Source organism: Triticum urartu, chromosome 2 (genome assembly GCF_003073215.2).
Source record: "Triticum urartu cultivar G1812 chromosome 2, Tu2.1, whole genome shotgun sequence".
Taxonomy (NCBI): domain Eukaryota; kingdom Viridiplantae; phylum Streptophyta; class Magnoliopsida; order Poales; family Poaceae; genus Triticum; species Triticum urartu.
The window spans coordinates 741,663,459-741,679,730 of record NC_053023.1 but is presented as its reverse complement, the minus strand read 5'-3'; the positions used below and the strand labels follow the sequence as shown (position 1 = coordinate 741,679,730).

At 42.8% G+C, this 16,272-nt stretch overlaps 1 protein-coding gene and 1 pseudogene across 1 annotated transcript; both read right to left on the bottom strand.

Annotated features, from left to right (window-relative positions):
- Positions 1 to 281: 281 nt before the first annotated feature.
- LOC125538469 lies at positions 282 to 4,707 on the bottom strand (annotated as a pseudogene).
- Positions 4,708 to 11,675: 6,968 nt separating this feature from the next.
- LOC125538468 (cysteine-rich receptor-like protein kinase 44) lies at positions 11,676 to 13,824 on the bottom strand. The gene is made up of 6 exons (XM_048701754.1): positions 13,201 to 13,824; positions 12,830 to 13,088; positions 12,333 to 12,558; positions 12,078 to 12,228; positions 11,751 to 11,969; positions 11,676 to 11,687 (listed from the first exon to the last, which is right to left on the bottom strand). Exons 1-6 carry the CDS (start codon positions 13,822 to 13,824, stop codon positions 11,676 to 11,678), a joined length of 1,491 nt encoding a protein of 496 aa, XP_048557711.1.
- Positions 13,825 to 16,272: the final 2,448 nt, after the last annotated feature.

The following is a 16,272-nucleotide window of genomic DNA, read 5'->3' as shown; positions in this document are numbered from 1 at the left end:
AGTTGGATGTCAACCCCACATGTTATAGGAGTTATTTTCATTTATTAATTTTTTCTGGGTATTCATTGGGTTACCATGGGCACAATTTCTTACCCATGCCTTACCCATATATTTTGCGGGTATGGATACCCATTACCTGTGGATAGAAAATCTCTTCAAGTCTTGCCCATACCCATTATTTTCGAATAGGGTACCTACCCATACCCATGGGCAAAACTGCCATCCCTAATGTGAAACATAGACCTCCGTTTTGAAATATGAGACAAAAATCCCTTACAAGCTCAATAAGATGACTTTAGTAACAACGACCGGTAGTCCCTGTGTCCTGTTACTATCTCCATGATTGTTACACCCAAACTGAACATGTCTGACTTTGGTGTAATTGTACCTCCGTGTAGGAATTCCGGTGCCATGTAACCACTGAATCATAACATGAATAGAATTTTGGTTACTATAATCTTGCTTATGAATAAAAGTAATGCTTTAGAAAGTGGCATTAGCTCACAATGTTCCGTCACGAGATGAAGTGCAGATAGTATGTTGATCAAGCAGTCTTGATAGACCGAAGTCTGTAACTTTGGGTACCATATTGTCATCCAACAATATGTTCGCGGGTTTAAGGTCCAAGTGAATAATAGGCTTATCAATCTGGTCATGAAGGTAAAACAAACCATAGGAAATCCCCTTGATTATAGTGTAGTGTGTGCTCCAATCAAGTCCAAAAGATTCATCTGCATTTGTGACCAGAAGAAGAGCATTCTCATAATGTATCCTGGAAAACTATTTTGTTGTTCTCTAGATAATATATCAACATAAGCAACGAAAATGCCAAACGGAGACCGAGCTTCATGGAGGCCTTTATTTGAAAACTTCAAAAATTCAAACTTTTTAGTTTCAAAAAATTCTTAAAATAAATACACCTATAGCTAGATACATAATATACATGTGTGCAATTTTTAGGTCAAAATACAATAAAATGTGCGCTACACAAAAAAGACAAATCTGAGGCTTTTTAGCATATGTACTGTTCATCTTTAAAGTTCATGGTTTTTTTTGTGCAGCTCGCAATTCAAGATATTTCATCCTGAAATTTTGCACACGTACACTTTACATCCTTGCATACTTGCATACATGTGTAATTTTTGTCAGAATTTTTTTAAACCGAAATTTATGAATTTTGAATTTTTCAAAATAAAGGGCTCTATGGAGCTCGGTCTCCAAAATGCCCTACTCCATATGCAAGAGCTATAAAAGTCTATGATTTATATTCATTTGTCCATTTTAGATTGATACCCACACAACATTGAGAAACAGTAAGATGCAGCGAGCTACGCTTCCCCACAGCGATTTGACACTTCTAGCCGTTGATCTGCTCCTTCAACGCTCAGGATCACCTGGTCGTCCACAACAGTTTTTCACCGTGCCAATCTTCTTGTCGGGGCCAGCCGAAACGTGTCCTGGGCCGCTGCTCCCAAGACTGACTTGGGCGTCCTCTCGTTAATCGGGCCAACGTGGCACACAGCCCAGTCGGATGATTCTGAAAAACGTTGTTGGGCCGCACGAGCATGGGTCGAAGAGTGGTTTTCTTGGCCGGCATATCCAAAGAGGCGACGCTTTCGATGTGGAGGCACGTGGTTAATGGCGCCGGGCGGGACGGTGCGAGGTAAGGCGACGCGGGATATGCGGTCACACGGCCGTCTCATTTCCTCAGCTGCTCGACTTCCCGATCGATGGTGGAGGTGCGTTACTGATCGGATCGCCTACTTTTTTGCCTCTTTCCTTGAGTTCAAGAGCCCACAAATTCCTACCCAGATTCATTCCATATGTGATGGCGGCCATGGCGGCCTCTTTGCTTCCCTTCTCCTTACCCTTGGGGCTTGCATCCCCTCTGCCTTCGAGGTGGTAGGTGCCGAGGTGCGTCCGCTTTCCCTCCCCGGTGTAAAACGGAGAGAAGAGGCGGTGACAGTGATTCATCGAGTAGAGGGAGCTACCACTAGGACAGAGTCCTCGATGGCGAACACGAGGAGGTGGCTCCCGTTCTGGGAGGACATTGGCAGCGCTCACAAGCCGGATGCAGTGGATAAAGGTACGTACCAATTCTTTTGCTGATCGTGGACAATCAAAGGAGAGAAAAATAAGACTCCTGCACGATTCCTCCTTCCCATTATATTAATGATGTGATCTTGCTTTGCTTACCTTCCTAAATTTCCTCCCGACATCCTGATATTTGCATGTTTTTCTGTTCAATCTGTCATGTATGCGTTTTACTTTTATTTCAGTTGATAAGTCACTAGGCATCTGCGACAGATGATTGCTATGTATGGCCGTGACCCGTGAGCTTCTTTAACTATATTTCTACATTCAAATAACAGGACCGTGGTTGGGTTGAAAACTTGAAACCTGAAGGAAATTAACTATTAGATTGATCATATAGCTTCAATCACAATTCATGAGTCGTCAAGCTGACACTTTACACCTTCCATTAGTTGTTTCCAACACTCGGCTGGTTTGGAAGGCACAATTGAATATGTTTCCAATACTCAGGTCAGTTACAATTTTTTTCTTTTGAGGGAAAACAATTCACCAAACATTCACCAGAGCCAGATCACACTCTTTACAATACAACTCAGGAACGCTAGATTCTAATCTTAAATCTCCATGGAAATCAGCATATGCGGCAACTTCATGGGCCAATGCGCCGCTCTCCTTTTGAATTGTCCTGACGCAACTGGTCTCAAAGTCTTTCATGAAAGTTTTTATGTCCTCAGTTATTGGGAACGCCAGTGCCCTGCTGACAATTGCTGATTGGATCGAGAAGATAGCTGCAGTCACTTTCCAGGATTGGTGATTTTCAATTTGTTCACTTATTGGGACGATCCTTCTGCATGCCACTGACGAGCAGGCAACATTAATTCAGACTTTCAGGCAGAGGAGCAAAAAGAATGGGATCCAATAGAGGCAAGGGTGATACCGAGAAGAAGGCAACCCTAGCTCAATCGAGGATGGCTAGAAGAAGGGCAAGGGGAATAGTGCCAGGCCGGTGGAGCTAAGCTATCCACCCCAGGACTATTTCCATGTCTGGTAGGGACAGGGAAGGTATAGGCACAACCTTACAAAGAGCATACATAACTGTCGATGGATGCCCTTTCTTTTTCCTTGTTCAGTTTGTCGAATTTGTTTGTGGCGTATTGAATTCTGCCTCGACATGCATAGGTGAGAATAGAGAGGATCAATCAGAGGATGAAGTTCGACGCTTCTTGAGGACCTGACAATAGCATTTCCAGGATGTAACGGTCAGCTACTTGTTCTTCTCTATTTTCTTAATAAGAGTCTTATTAATTCTAGATGGTCAGATTATAACGAACAGAATTGAGACCATCTTGCTTTAAGTTGGTTCTTGAAACAAAGCGTTTACAAGCATGATATTACTTTTGTTGTTTGTGTTTTCATGGGAACATATTTTTCGAAAATGCGGATTATCTTGTGTTTGTTTGGTAACATTGCTTCCCGGTTGGCCAATCTTTTTCTAACATCCATGTCATCATTTTGTCAAAATGGACGGGCGCGGCAACGCGCGTCATCATGGTCTAGTATTTACCTATTGCAACACCTGGTATATGTGAATGAAATACAATCTTTTGGAGCAAAGTTCAAACCTCACATGCTAAAATCTCAAATAAAGAAGAAACCAAGAAAATGAATACCATATGGAATGGCATACCTGATAGATAATTATCCAGGCTTCCTTGGGCAGATACTCCAAGCAAAGTAACCTTTCCGCCATTTCCGTGAAAACATATCTTCCGTCACACTCTAAGCGCGAATTATGTGTTTCATAGCAGTAGCCTACAAACTGCACTATATTGGGGTGCTTAAGCATCATAAGATGATAAACGTCATTCTCGAATTGCTTCTGTAGGCCTGGCCTAAATGACGACACAATTTTCTTCACAGCAATCATTTCACCATCTTGCTCCACTCCCTATACCACCAGACGATTATGGATGTGTGTCAACTCTAGATACATGCATATATTTGTAGCTGAGATAAAAATCAAGTTTGAAATAAAGTAAAGACAATGATATGTTGCGATCTTACACTGTATGCTATGGTCTTGAGAGAAGTTTTTTGTTATTTTTTTCTTTAGATACATGCATATACAACACCAAAACCACCTTGTCCAAGTATTCGCTCTTGAGAGAAGTTTTTTGTGATTTTTTTCAAATATTGTAATGGTACACTGTATGGTCTTGAACTCTGACGGCGTAATACGCATTCGAGGTCATTGGAAACATGGAAATCTCGAAAGCATATTACAGTATCCACCGACAGAAAAAGGTTTGAAGGTCTGATGGAGGCGTCATCAGTAGTGTATACTTTGAGAGCCAATCCCCCTGTGACGAAGAACATCCTACGCTTCTTCAGTGGATAAAGCAAGACTTTAGCATCATGGAAGGGCAGGAATGAGGTCCGATCAACTCTGACCTTGCCAACCAAGGACTCAGAACCTTTGAATAGTCTGTCGACATGGTAGACATATGCTTTAAGATGAATCTCAGGGTGATTAGATGGATCCGACAAGTTGAAGTAGAAGCGCTCCTTCCACACCGGGTTCAGGTCTTGCTCCTTGACAGCCGTGCGGTACCGGAAATTATCAAAGGCAAGCTCGACAAAGGTACTTGCAGAACCCTGCTCATCCATGGGCATGAGGTCATAAGCGCTTCTGACCTCCACACACAACCACATTGGTTTGTTTTTCCCGTATGAGCACGATATGAAGTCAGTGTCAGTTTCCCAGTTGTGTAGTACTCCCTTCGTCCGGAAATACTTGTTATCAAAATAAATAAAAAGAGATGTATCTAGAACTAAAATATATCTAGATACATCCCCTTTTATCCATTTTGATGACAAGTATTTTCGAACGGAGGGAGTACGAGTTACTCTACATAATCAGAGAGGCGCATGTCTGAGGCGCTATAAAATCGGATGGAACTGGCTGCACCACCTTCGAGAAGAACCTAACGAAGATTCGATAGATCTAGCAGGTGAAAGTAGACGCGCTGGTTCCGCACCTGGTTCAAATATTTTGGGCGGACACGGACACTGGAAGAACCTTGTGCAGATTCGGTGGCGTCGTAAACACAGGCTTTCAGAGCAAAAGCGCAAAGCAGGTGGAAGCAGACGCGCTGGCTCCACAGCGGGTCCAGATCATCAACCTCCACACCTTGGCCAGATTCGTTGACGCTATATACACTTGCTTGGAGAGAAAGAGCGCAAAGTTTCGATAGCTTGAGCAGGTCCGAGTACAAGGGCTAGTTCCACACCGGGTCCAGTTCCTTCAGCTTGATGACCGTGCGGAACCGGTGACCATCAAATCTAAGCTCCAAATAGGCCCTTGCGACCTCCACATGTAGGGTAGTCATTACCTCTGCTGCGGATGTAGGCACCTACTGTCCACAACTCCACATCCATTCGAACTGTCGGAACGATATATAGCTCCATGTTCCTATTTAGAGCAGCGAAAAAAGCCAGGGGGTCGGGGAGGAGGAAATCTCGGAACAATCAAACTACGGGCTTGCTATTTCACATCTAGATGTGAAATAGCTATCTCACATCTAAATTTACAGCCACAGGATTAAACTTGCAATAAGATTTGTGCAATTGGGAAATAATCTGTCTCGTTTTGTTCCAGTCCTCATCGATGCGTGTTCTGTGTCTTGTTGGGCCTTTTTTGTTCGCTCCATCCTCTGTGTCTTGCTGGGCCTTTTTTATTCGCTTTCTAGCTCGTCCCCTGTGTCTGGCATGGGCCTTGTTGTTGTGGTCCTTTGTTTTTTCCGCTGTTGGCTGCGTTTTTCTATTTCTTTTCACAAGTCTGTGCTACGACTCGGTCCTAGTTCTTCTCATTCTTGTACACTCCCATTTTGGCTCCCAGAATTTGTTTTTTCTGTTTGTTTCTGTTTTATTTTGTTTTTGTTTTCTTTTTTACTTCATTATTTGTTAAATTACGAACTATTTTTTAAAATACACGATCTTTTGTTTTTATTTATATTTTCTATTTCTTTCTCCATTTATACTTTACTTATTTGTTTAAAACTCATGAACTAGTTTTCAATTTTTCATATGTTCATTTTAAATCTCGTACAAATCTTGATCGCCCGGTCATTTTGTCACGCGCACTTTGTGTTGCGTCGTGTGTTTGTTGTCTACTTGTTGACTTATTCGTGCGTACGTCTTTTGTTGTGCCATTTTTGCGGCGTGGTCTGGGTCCCGTTTTGGATTGGTTTGCTATCATCTAAATGAGAGTTAATAATGTTTTAGCTAACTCATATTACTGTTAGATACATGTGCTTCTGAGTCGTGCTCGTTGTTGTTGCGTCCTATTTTTTGTTTGTCCCTCATGAAGCAGTGAGACCCGATATGACATTTTTATTGGTCCATTATTATGTTTTGTGTATTGTTTTATTTTTGCGGCTTAGCTTTTTTGTGGAGGGCCACATATATTTTTATTTCCTGTTTTATTTTATTTTGGTTTGACGTGTAGCAAGATAAGATTGTAACTAGATTTTTCTTTTTTAGATTTGCTAAATCTAATCTAGATGAGTTTTTGCTCATCTAAGTCTATAGATGCCTGATTTGTTTGTTTTAATGTTTGCACAAACTCGATCATGCGCGCCCATGTTAGCTCGTCCTTTTTTCTCGCTTGTCTTCTTGTCCCGTTTGTTTTGTGTTGTGATGTTCTCGCGTTTCTTTTCACCTGGGCCCATATATCTCGTTGTTTGGAGGCTCGACGGTGAAGCTCATCCCCTATCTTCCCACTGACCAAAATTTGGCCCCTATTATTTTGCCTGTGTATTGTTTTTCATCCTAGTTATAGGTCCACCCTTTGACATGCAACTGAGCCTATAATTTGTTTCATCCTAGTTGCAACTCGACACTTGACTCGTAACTGGAGCATGTGGCTTTTGTTTTCATCCTAGTTGCAGGTCCACCACTGATACACAATTGGGCATGTAGTTTGTTTCATCCTACTTGCAAGTCGACCCTTGAGTCGCAATTGGACTCGTAGTTTCGTAGTTGTACCAGGTGCAAGTCCACCCTTGACTCGCAACTGGAGCATGTGTTTTTGTTTTTCATCACAGTTGCAGCTCCACCATTGACACACAACTGGGCCTATAGTTTGTCTCATCTTAGTTTGCAAGTCGATCCTTGACTCGCAACTTAGCACGTAGTTTCGTAGTTCTCTTAGGTGCAAGACCACCACATACTCGCAATTGGGCTTGTAGTTGTCAGAGTTGCAACCCCACCATTGACTCGCAACTTAGCACGTAGTTTTATAGTTCTCCCAGGAGCAAGCCCACCATCTACTCGCAAATGGCTCATAGTTGTCAGAGTTGCAAGCCCACCCTCGACTCGCAACTAGAGCATGTGTTTTGTTTTTCATCCCAGTTGCAGGTCCACCATTGGCACGCAACTGGGATTGTAATTTGTCTCATGTTAGTTGCAAGTTGACCCTTGACTCGCAATTGGGCACGTAGTTTCGTAGTTGTTCTAGTTGCATGTCTCCCTCGACTCGTAACTGGGCTTGTAGTTGTCCAAGTTGCAAGCCCACCCTCGACTCACAACTGGAGCATTTTTTTCATCCCAGTTGCAAATCCACCTTTTGACTTGCAACCGGCCCATAGCTTTTCTCATCTTAGTTGCAACTCGACCCTTAACTCGCAATTGGGCTTGTATTCTCTTAGTTGTCCCAGTTGCAAGTCCACCCTCGACTTGCAACTGGTCTCGTAGTTGTCCGAGTTATGAGCCCACCCTCGACTTGCAACTAGGCTTTATGCTTTATTTTTCATCTCGATGCATGTCCAGCTTTGACTCGCAATTGGGCCTATAATTTATTTAATCCCAGTTGCAAGTCAACCCTTGACTCGGAACTGGGGTTCGATTTTTTTGTCCCATTTCCAAGTCCACCCCTCGACGACGAACAAACCGCAGATGAGTCAGCCCAAGTAGCTAGGACACTTTTTTGTTTTGTTTTCTTCATGATTTTCTATTTTATCATTTTTTCATCATTGGTTTTCCTCTTGTTTTAATCCCAATTGCAAGTCCACCCTAGACTCGTAACTGGGACCATAGTTTGTTTCATCCCAGTTGCAAGCCAACTCTTGTGACTTGTAATTGGGCTCGTTGTTTCTTAGTTGTCCTAGTTGCAAGTTCACCCTCGACTTGCAACTAGGGCACAATCTTTTTTGTCCCAGTTGCAAGTCCACCCACGACTCGCAATAGGGACCGACCTTTTTTGGTCTTAGTCGTAAGTCCACCCTTGACTCGCGACCTGGGCCCATCCTTTTCTGTCCCAGTTGCAAGTCAATTTTCGACTCGCAACTCGAGCCCGACCTTTTATGTACAAGTTGCAAGTCCACCCTCGACTCGCAACTAGGGTCGAGTCTTTTTTGTCCCAGTTGCAAGTCCACCCTCGACTCGCAACTGGGGTCCAGGCATTTTTTCTTCCAATTGTAAGTCCATCCTTGACTCACAACTAGGGTCCTACCTTTTTTTGTCCCAATTGCAATCCCACCCTCGACTCGTAACTAGAACCCAACCTTTTTTCTCCCAATTGCAAGTCCATCGGCAACTCGCGACTGGGGTCCGACATTTTTTGGTCTCAGTTCTAAGTCAACCTTCGGCTCGCAACTGGGTTTGACCCTTTTTTATACTAGTTTCAAGTCAACCATCGACATGCAATCATGACCTTTGATTTTTTTTTCGTAGTTGCAAGTCAACCATAGACTCACAACTAGGTCCGACCATTTTTTAACCAGTTGCAAGTTCCCCATTGACACGCAACGGACACTAGATTATGTTTTTTTTCCTGAGTTGCAAGTCCATCCTTGACTCGCAACTGGCCAAAAAAATTCTGACACAATTGCAAGTCCATTATTGACTAACTACTGGGCTTGACCTTTTTTTATCCGAGTTGCAAATCCACAACCGACTCACAACTGGGTTGAAACTTTTTTGTCCTAGTTGCAAGTCTACCATTAACATGCAATTTGTCTATTTGATTATTTTTCCTTTTTTGTTATCAGAAAGTCAAAATTTTGAAAAATGTTCAATGTATATTTTAAAAAATTGTTTATGTAAAAATTCGGAATTTCAATAATTGTTCACATTTTCTAAATAATGTTCAGAATTAAAACTTTCAAAAAAAATAAAAATGATCGCGTTTTTCAAAGAAAAATTGGAATCAAAATTGTGTTCAAGATTCAAAATATGTTCGCAAAATGTTCACAACTTCAAGAAAATATTCGTATTGTAGAATTGCTCCCTTTTTCAGAAAAATATTCAAAGTTCCTTGCTGTTCGCTCGTATGTGGAAAGCTAGCTCAAACCAACCACACAAGCAAGCACTTTGATTGATCTACAGTAGCTTGCATGCGTAGCGGCCACGGCCAAACTTTTTTGAGCGCGTGTAGCCATACGTGAATCGTGACAGTTTTCTTGTGTATATATTGTTAAAAAATACAAGAAAAACAAGTGAAGGGGGGCCACAAAACAGATGATGAAATTAACTTAGATGTGAGATATTATCTCACATTTAGATGTAACATAGTCGAACCCATCAAACTAACCTCAATCAAGTTCGATCTGCTCACCAACGGCACCAGGGGATGAATCCAGAGTCCGAATGCGCCAGGGGCAGTCCAGTGGAGCGGATCGATGGAGGTCGTCGGAGGACTCTGGGAGAAAAGTGCGTCGAGGTTGGGTAAAGCGGAGTGGTTGTTGGGTAGGGGAAGAAGATCAAGGAAGCACTGCAGGTCTGCAGCAGTATGTGTTAACACTCTGGATCAGATCAGTACGGATCGTGTGGAATTATGGAGCCTAACAAACGCCTCGCTTTGTGCGGGCGGGTGTGGCCTGACACTCACCGATGAGGAGTCAGTCGATCTGGTGCTTGGATCTGCCGGCGCCGGTCTAGCACAGTAGAGCGGAGTGGAGGCCGGAGGTGGATGAACAGAGGAGTGGTGTGGTGTGGTGTGGTGAGGGGAACTATTTTGAACAGGAACACGGCCCGCCATCGGCCATCTCCAGACGAAGCACACTTGGCCCATCACGGACCTCTCCTGACGACCTTGAGGAGAAGGAGTCAAGGAGATGTGCCGCCGGCTTGCCTTATTGGTTGGCCAGGAGGCCCACATGATTTCCTTGGAGGTCGCGGTGGAGGCTTTCTGCCGCGCGACGCCCCACCAGGGGGAGGTGAGACTTCTGGTTTTGCTTTGGGCGACGAGGAGGTTTATTTTCATTTCCGACCTCCATAACTTCGGCCGCAACAGGAGTTCGCAGGCTTCGCCGCCATGCGGTCTCAACCCCTGCTGCCGGGGCAGGATCTGAGATCTCCTTGACGCATCCGTGTCCCAGGAGCCTGCCATGCCGCGCATCACCTTCATAATATCTGCTCAGGGTCCACGGGCTATCGTCGTAGCTCACCAAGACCATCGTCCGATGAGTGAAGAGTAGTTGAAATATAATGATAGCTTTAAACGTATAATACAACAGTAGTTGAAGCATGCCATGATAATTTCAGTGGAAACATCATGATAATTTACGCACTATAGACGTGGTAACTTTTAACCCCACCTCCGTCAAAAAAAGTCGTCGGAATATATATGGGGTCTAGTTTTGAAAATCTAGCCTTGAAGGATTTGATGGCAAAAACAAAATTTTAATCAGATTTGTCGTTTAAGAGATAAAACATGTTTAAGATTGAAAATACAAAAAGATATCTGCTGACAGCATCAATTTCCTCATTGTATACATGCATGTGTAGAAGAGAAGAAAAATATGTAGGCCGAACTTCTTCGTACCATACGTGTGATATTTATCATTTGAGATTTGTTTTACATTAATACATAGCAGAGACCCCTGTACCTATCTACGGACGTGTCCAAACATATCTATGAATAAATAGTGAGTCCGATTTAAAGGACGTCAATGGACATGCCGTTGGGTGTCTACTAGTCCAAACACTACTGGGAGGCCGTTGGCCGGTTTTGGTACACCCAGTATTACGGGGAAAGGGATGTTACGGGATGATGTAGCCATCATTAATCGGAGATTATTGGGGTGCGGCCCCCTTCAAGTTCGAAAGACTGTCAAGTTTCAGTCGGTGAAGAAGATGACCGGGCTACTATATTGAAGTTTGAAGTTTGAACCAATGACTAGACCACTGGATCCGCACTGCTGTACATTCCGACAGTTGTATACATACATACTTCATACTTGGGTAAGAAGCGAAACACAGTCACTGTCCCTGACTTCAATAACAACAATCCAAGGCCAAGCATTCAGTCATCAGATTAGCTCGGCTGCATGATGAAACATTTTAAGGACACTTGTAACTTGCAAGAATACACGCAGGAGTCGACCATAAGCCTCCCCCTAGCCCTCTACTACCTCAACCAACGACCACGATCAGTTTTAGCGTACGACCGTGTGAAAACCACAAAGTGGAGGAGTGCAGATCAATCATGTTCTCCAGCCATCCGGCCTCTCATGGTCTGCATCGATCCACGGTCACTTATACAAGTGTCTTCTTACCACACTGCAATACTGCATATGAACGCAAGCTCCTCAGATACTAGATACATAGTTTCTAGCGTGTATCCTTAGAGGTGCGATGGCTTACCCATATTGCTGAAAGACAATGAGAAGGGGTAGCAAATAACATCCATGACCGTTGAGTGATCATATATATACCTGATCCACCAATAACGCAGCCTCGTTGCTAATGACACAGCCGATACTTTCAGATTCTTGGAGCACACCGATAATGTTTGTTATTGGCGGCCTCTTGGCGCGGTCAGGATTCACGCATAATAAACCTACCTGGAGGCATTTCTTTATTTGCTCGCAACATGTTTCTAGGGATCCATACCCCCGTGATCTCTGCAACACATTTCTCCATTTCTCAACCGTCTGTAGAATCAGAACAAACATGTGCAACTTTAGTGTGTAGAAGATCTAATGTGTCACCGTGTCTGAAAGAAATACCTCCATCTTGAAACGTCAGGAAATTTTCCTTACAAGCTCGATAAAGTCATCTGAAGGTGTTCTAGTAACGTCGGGGTAGTCCCTATGTCCTGTTATGACCTCCAAGATCAGTACACCCAAACTGAATATATCTGATTTTGGTGTCATTGTACCTCCGTGCAAAAATTCCGGTGCCATGTAACCACTGAATCACAACACATATACAATTTTGCAGTATTAAAGAGTCTAATGAAAATACAAACTTCTCATGACAAAAATGCACGGTATTAACAAGTGGCGTCAACTTACAATGTCCCATCACGAGATGAGGTGCAAATAGTTTGTTGACCAAACAGTCTTGACAGACCAAAGTCTGTGATTTTCGGCACCATACCATCATCGAGCAATATGTTTGAAGGTTTTAGGTCCAGGTGAATAATAGGCTTATCAATTTCTGTATGAAGATGGTGTAAACCATAGCAGATCCCCTCGATTATTTTATAGCGTGTGCTCCAATTAAGTCCAGAAGATTCATCTACATTGGTAATTAGTGGAAGAGCATTCTCAGAGATGTCACATGAAAATCTTTGTAGTTGTTCTCTAGATAATATAATCAAGCATGATGTCCATAAAATTTTACAGCGTGTTCTCAGTTGTCCATTATTGATTGATATCAGCATCAAATGTCTATCCGTTTTGACACTTAATTAGTATATGTGGATAAAATAAGTTTTGCAGAGCAAAGCTCAAACCTCACAAACTAGAATCTCAAACCGAGAAACAACATTCCATATTGAATGACTTACCCGATATATACTTATCAAGGCTTCCGTTGGGCATATACTCCAAGCAAATTAACTTTTCCACCATCTCAGCAAAAACATATTTCCCCTTGTACTCTAAACACTCATTTTTTGTTTCGTAGCAGTAGCCTACAAATCGCACTATATTGCGGTGCTTAAGCATCATAAGATGATATACCTCGTTTTCAAATTGTTTCTGGCTTGACATTAAGAAAGACACGATCTTCTTGACAGCAATTGCTTCCCCATTTTGTTGCACTCCCTGTTTAAAAGTCTCACCCTATTAATACATAGTATATGGGTTTGTGGATTAGCTTCATAATGTAGCAAAAAAAAGTCAACAACGACATGCTATAATCTTACATTCTTACTACCTTGTATACCACACCGTAACCACCTTGACCAAGGATTCGCTCATCAGAGAAGTTGTTTGTGATTTCTTTCAAATATTGTAATGGTATATCATGTGGTGTTGGACTCTGATCCTCCTGCAACAGTGGTGCTGAGAAGGAGCATATCACATTATCCATCAGCCGATGTGGAGGAGGTTCCAAAGCTTTGACAGAGGAATCACTGGTGGCGAGGTATAATTTCAAACCCAACTTCCCATTGACACACCGGATAAGTGAATGCTTCTGCAGCAAGCGCGTCTCCAACTTGTAATATTGTGATATTACAATATCAGAGAGGTCCGCGATTGTGGAACAAGCAATTTGGACCCTGCCAAGGAAGGAGGAGGATCCGTCACCACCTTCTGTGGATTTTTCGACGTGGTAGACATATGCTTCAAGACTAAGCTCGTCAAGAGTTGATGGATCAGACACGTCGAAGTAAAAACGCTCATTCCACACCGGGTTTAGATCATTCTCCCTGACGGCCGTGCAAAGCCGATGTCCATCAAAGCGAAGCTGGACACGGGCGCTCAAGGGACCTTGGCTATCCTTAGGCATCAGGCCATGAGCACCCACAACTTCCACGCCAAGCTTATATCTTGGCATTGTGTCTGGTAGTTATGTTGTAGTCTACTAGACCGTAATGCTGCAAAAGAGAAAAAACATAGTTACTTAGCATCATTGCCTACAAGCGGGAAGGAGTCCATGAAGTGAAGTGGCTCCAAAAGTTTGTAACTGAATCTTGAAAACCATTCGACCTAAATGAGCCGTGAAAGGTGAGATTATATCATAATGCATTAGCATCCTAAATATAAAAGCTGGGCATGACTTAAGTTAGGGCATTTTCGATTCACAAGATTTCCAAGACACAAATGAGAAAAGCACAGGAATACAATGTCATGACATGTTGAATACTACATGATTGTAGGAAAGTTCGTTTGTGACGGAAGATATATTATTCTTCACATACGGCTGGAGTAAAAATATATATGAAAGAAGTATAAATTGTTAGAATTAATGGGCTTGAATAAATGGCGAGAGGTGCTGCAAATCATTTAGTCCCATGCCACTAGTTATTTTCGAGAAAAATTCCATTGGTGGAGGTGGTGTGAGACCACCTTATATAGCTTGGCCAGGGTGAAGGGTGCATACGTGTGACATGCGACATGTGCGTGAATGGTCTACCAAAATCCGGTCCATGGCTTTGCAGGTGCGTGACTTTCTTTTGATGTTTTATATTTTAGTTTCTTGACCATTTAGTTTTGGAAACCTAATCAGTTTGGATCGTGAGACGAGACCGCGTGACTTCTCCTACATATACAACTTATTGGTCACTGCCAAATACACACAGAACAAGTTAGGGTTTGCCTCTGCTCTCTACCTGTGTCGCCACTGTAGTCTACTCCATCCCGAATGCTGGCATACACCGTGAGCACGAGAGCAGGCCTCAAGATCCTCTCGTCCTTGTGATCATGCATCGGGGGAGGGCAGATTAGGTTTTTGGGAAGCGCTCCACGCGACTACTCACATTCGTCAAGACGAGTAGTTTTCCTTTCAAGTCTAGGGGCGTCGCATACCGTTATCTCCGCTACGGTCTGTTTTGGCCGGTCTTCATAAACGTTGTCATCAACAACATCACCTTTGTAGTAGCCGTGACTACTTCACCTACAAATGATTAGTACGTGCGTTGTGATATTGTCCAATCTATAATTATGGTTGTTGCTGCATGTGCCGTGTTGCTGTTTGTGTTGCACTGTTCATTTAGTTTGCTAGAGATATGCATGCTATTAATGATTTTACTCATGAATTATTTACAGGAGAGCAAATTAACATATGGAACGACTCTTGGGTTTCAGGAGTCCCAATAGTAAAATCATTACTGAAAGGGGAGGTACACTTCTCCCAAAGGTAAATGAGTTGATTGACCTTGCTTCGGGTACTTGGGACGGGCAATCACGAGATTGTCTAACTTCCCAACACAAATGAATCATATCATAGGAAAAAAAAATCATGGATAGCAATCCTACAAATCGAACAACGTGGGAAAGTTTCTCAAGGCTAGATTTTTCCAAAACCCCTTTGGGAATCCTTTGAACCAAGGAGAGCCCTTGACCTTTTGATTGAACTGAGCACTGATGTTAAATCCCCTATTGGATGAGGCTAAAGCAGAAGGGGAGTGAGTAAAGGAGGCGGTATATGCGTACAATAGCTGTAGGTAAGGGCGGATTCAATTTTCTCTTGGAAAAACAAGGGACTGCCACTGCCCACTGGATATCTCTCCGGCGATTAAGCAGCAAATTAAACTCGTATTAGTTCTCCCCCACGCGACGCAAGCAGCAAAGGAATCCACAGCAAACTGGATGCATGGGGAGCAGTGAAACAAATACTGCAGTATGCTTGATTAGAGCAGCCAGCGAAACGACCAGTGTGAGAGAAAAAAATCGATGGAAAAAGTTAGATTTGCTCACCGATGGCTCGATCGCAGGGCATGTATCCGATCCGGATAGGATGTGCCAGTCCGGTAGAGCAGATGGATCAAGGTCGGAGAATACTAGAAGAGGAGGCTTGGAGCCTTGGACGGTGGTAGCGGATACGGTCGGGTCGTTTCGTTGTCACAGCCTAGTGGAAGAAGAACAAGGAAATTTGGAAGTGTTGACAGCACATAGCTAGCTGATCCCTTCCCTATCAATGCATACATACAGACACGACAACGTGGCCTATGTGTTGTAATAGTACTACCTCCGTCCTAATTCATTAGCCCCTTTAGTATTTTGTGCCAAATTTTAACCATGAATTTAATTAATAAAATGTTAATACATGTCACAGAAAAATCGTATCATTGTAAACTATGTTTAAATACAAATCCAACTGTATCATTTCTTATAACATATATTAACATTTTGTTAGTTAAACTTATGGTTAAATTCTGACACAAAATACAAAGAGGACTAACCAACCTGGACGGAGATAGTAATAAGCTATCTCAAAAGATCAAATGGACACACACACGGTGTCTTGTTGTCAACGATATTACTCCATACAATATACTACAGG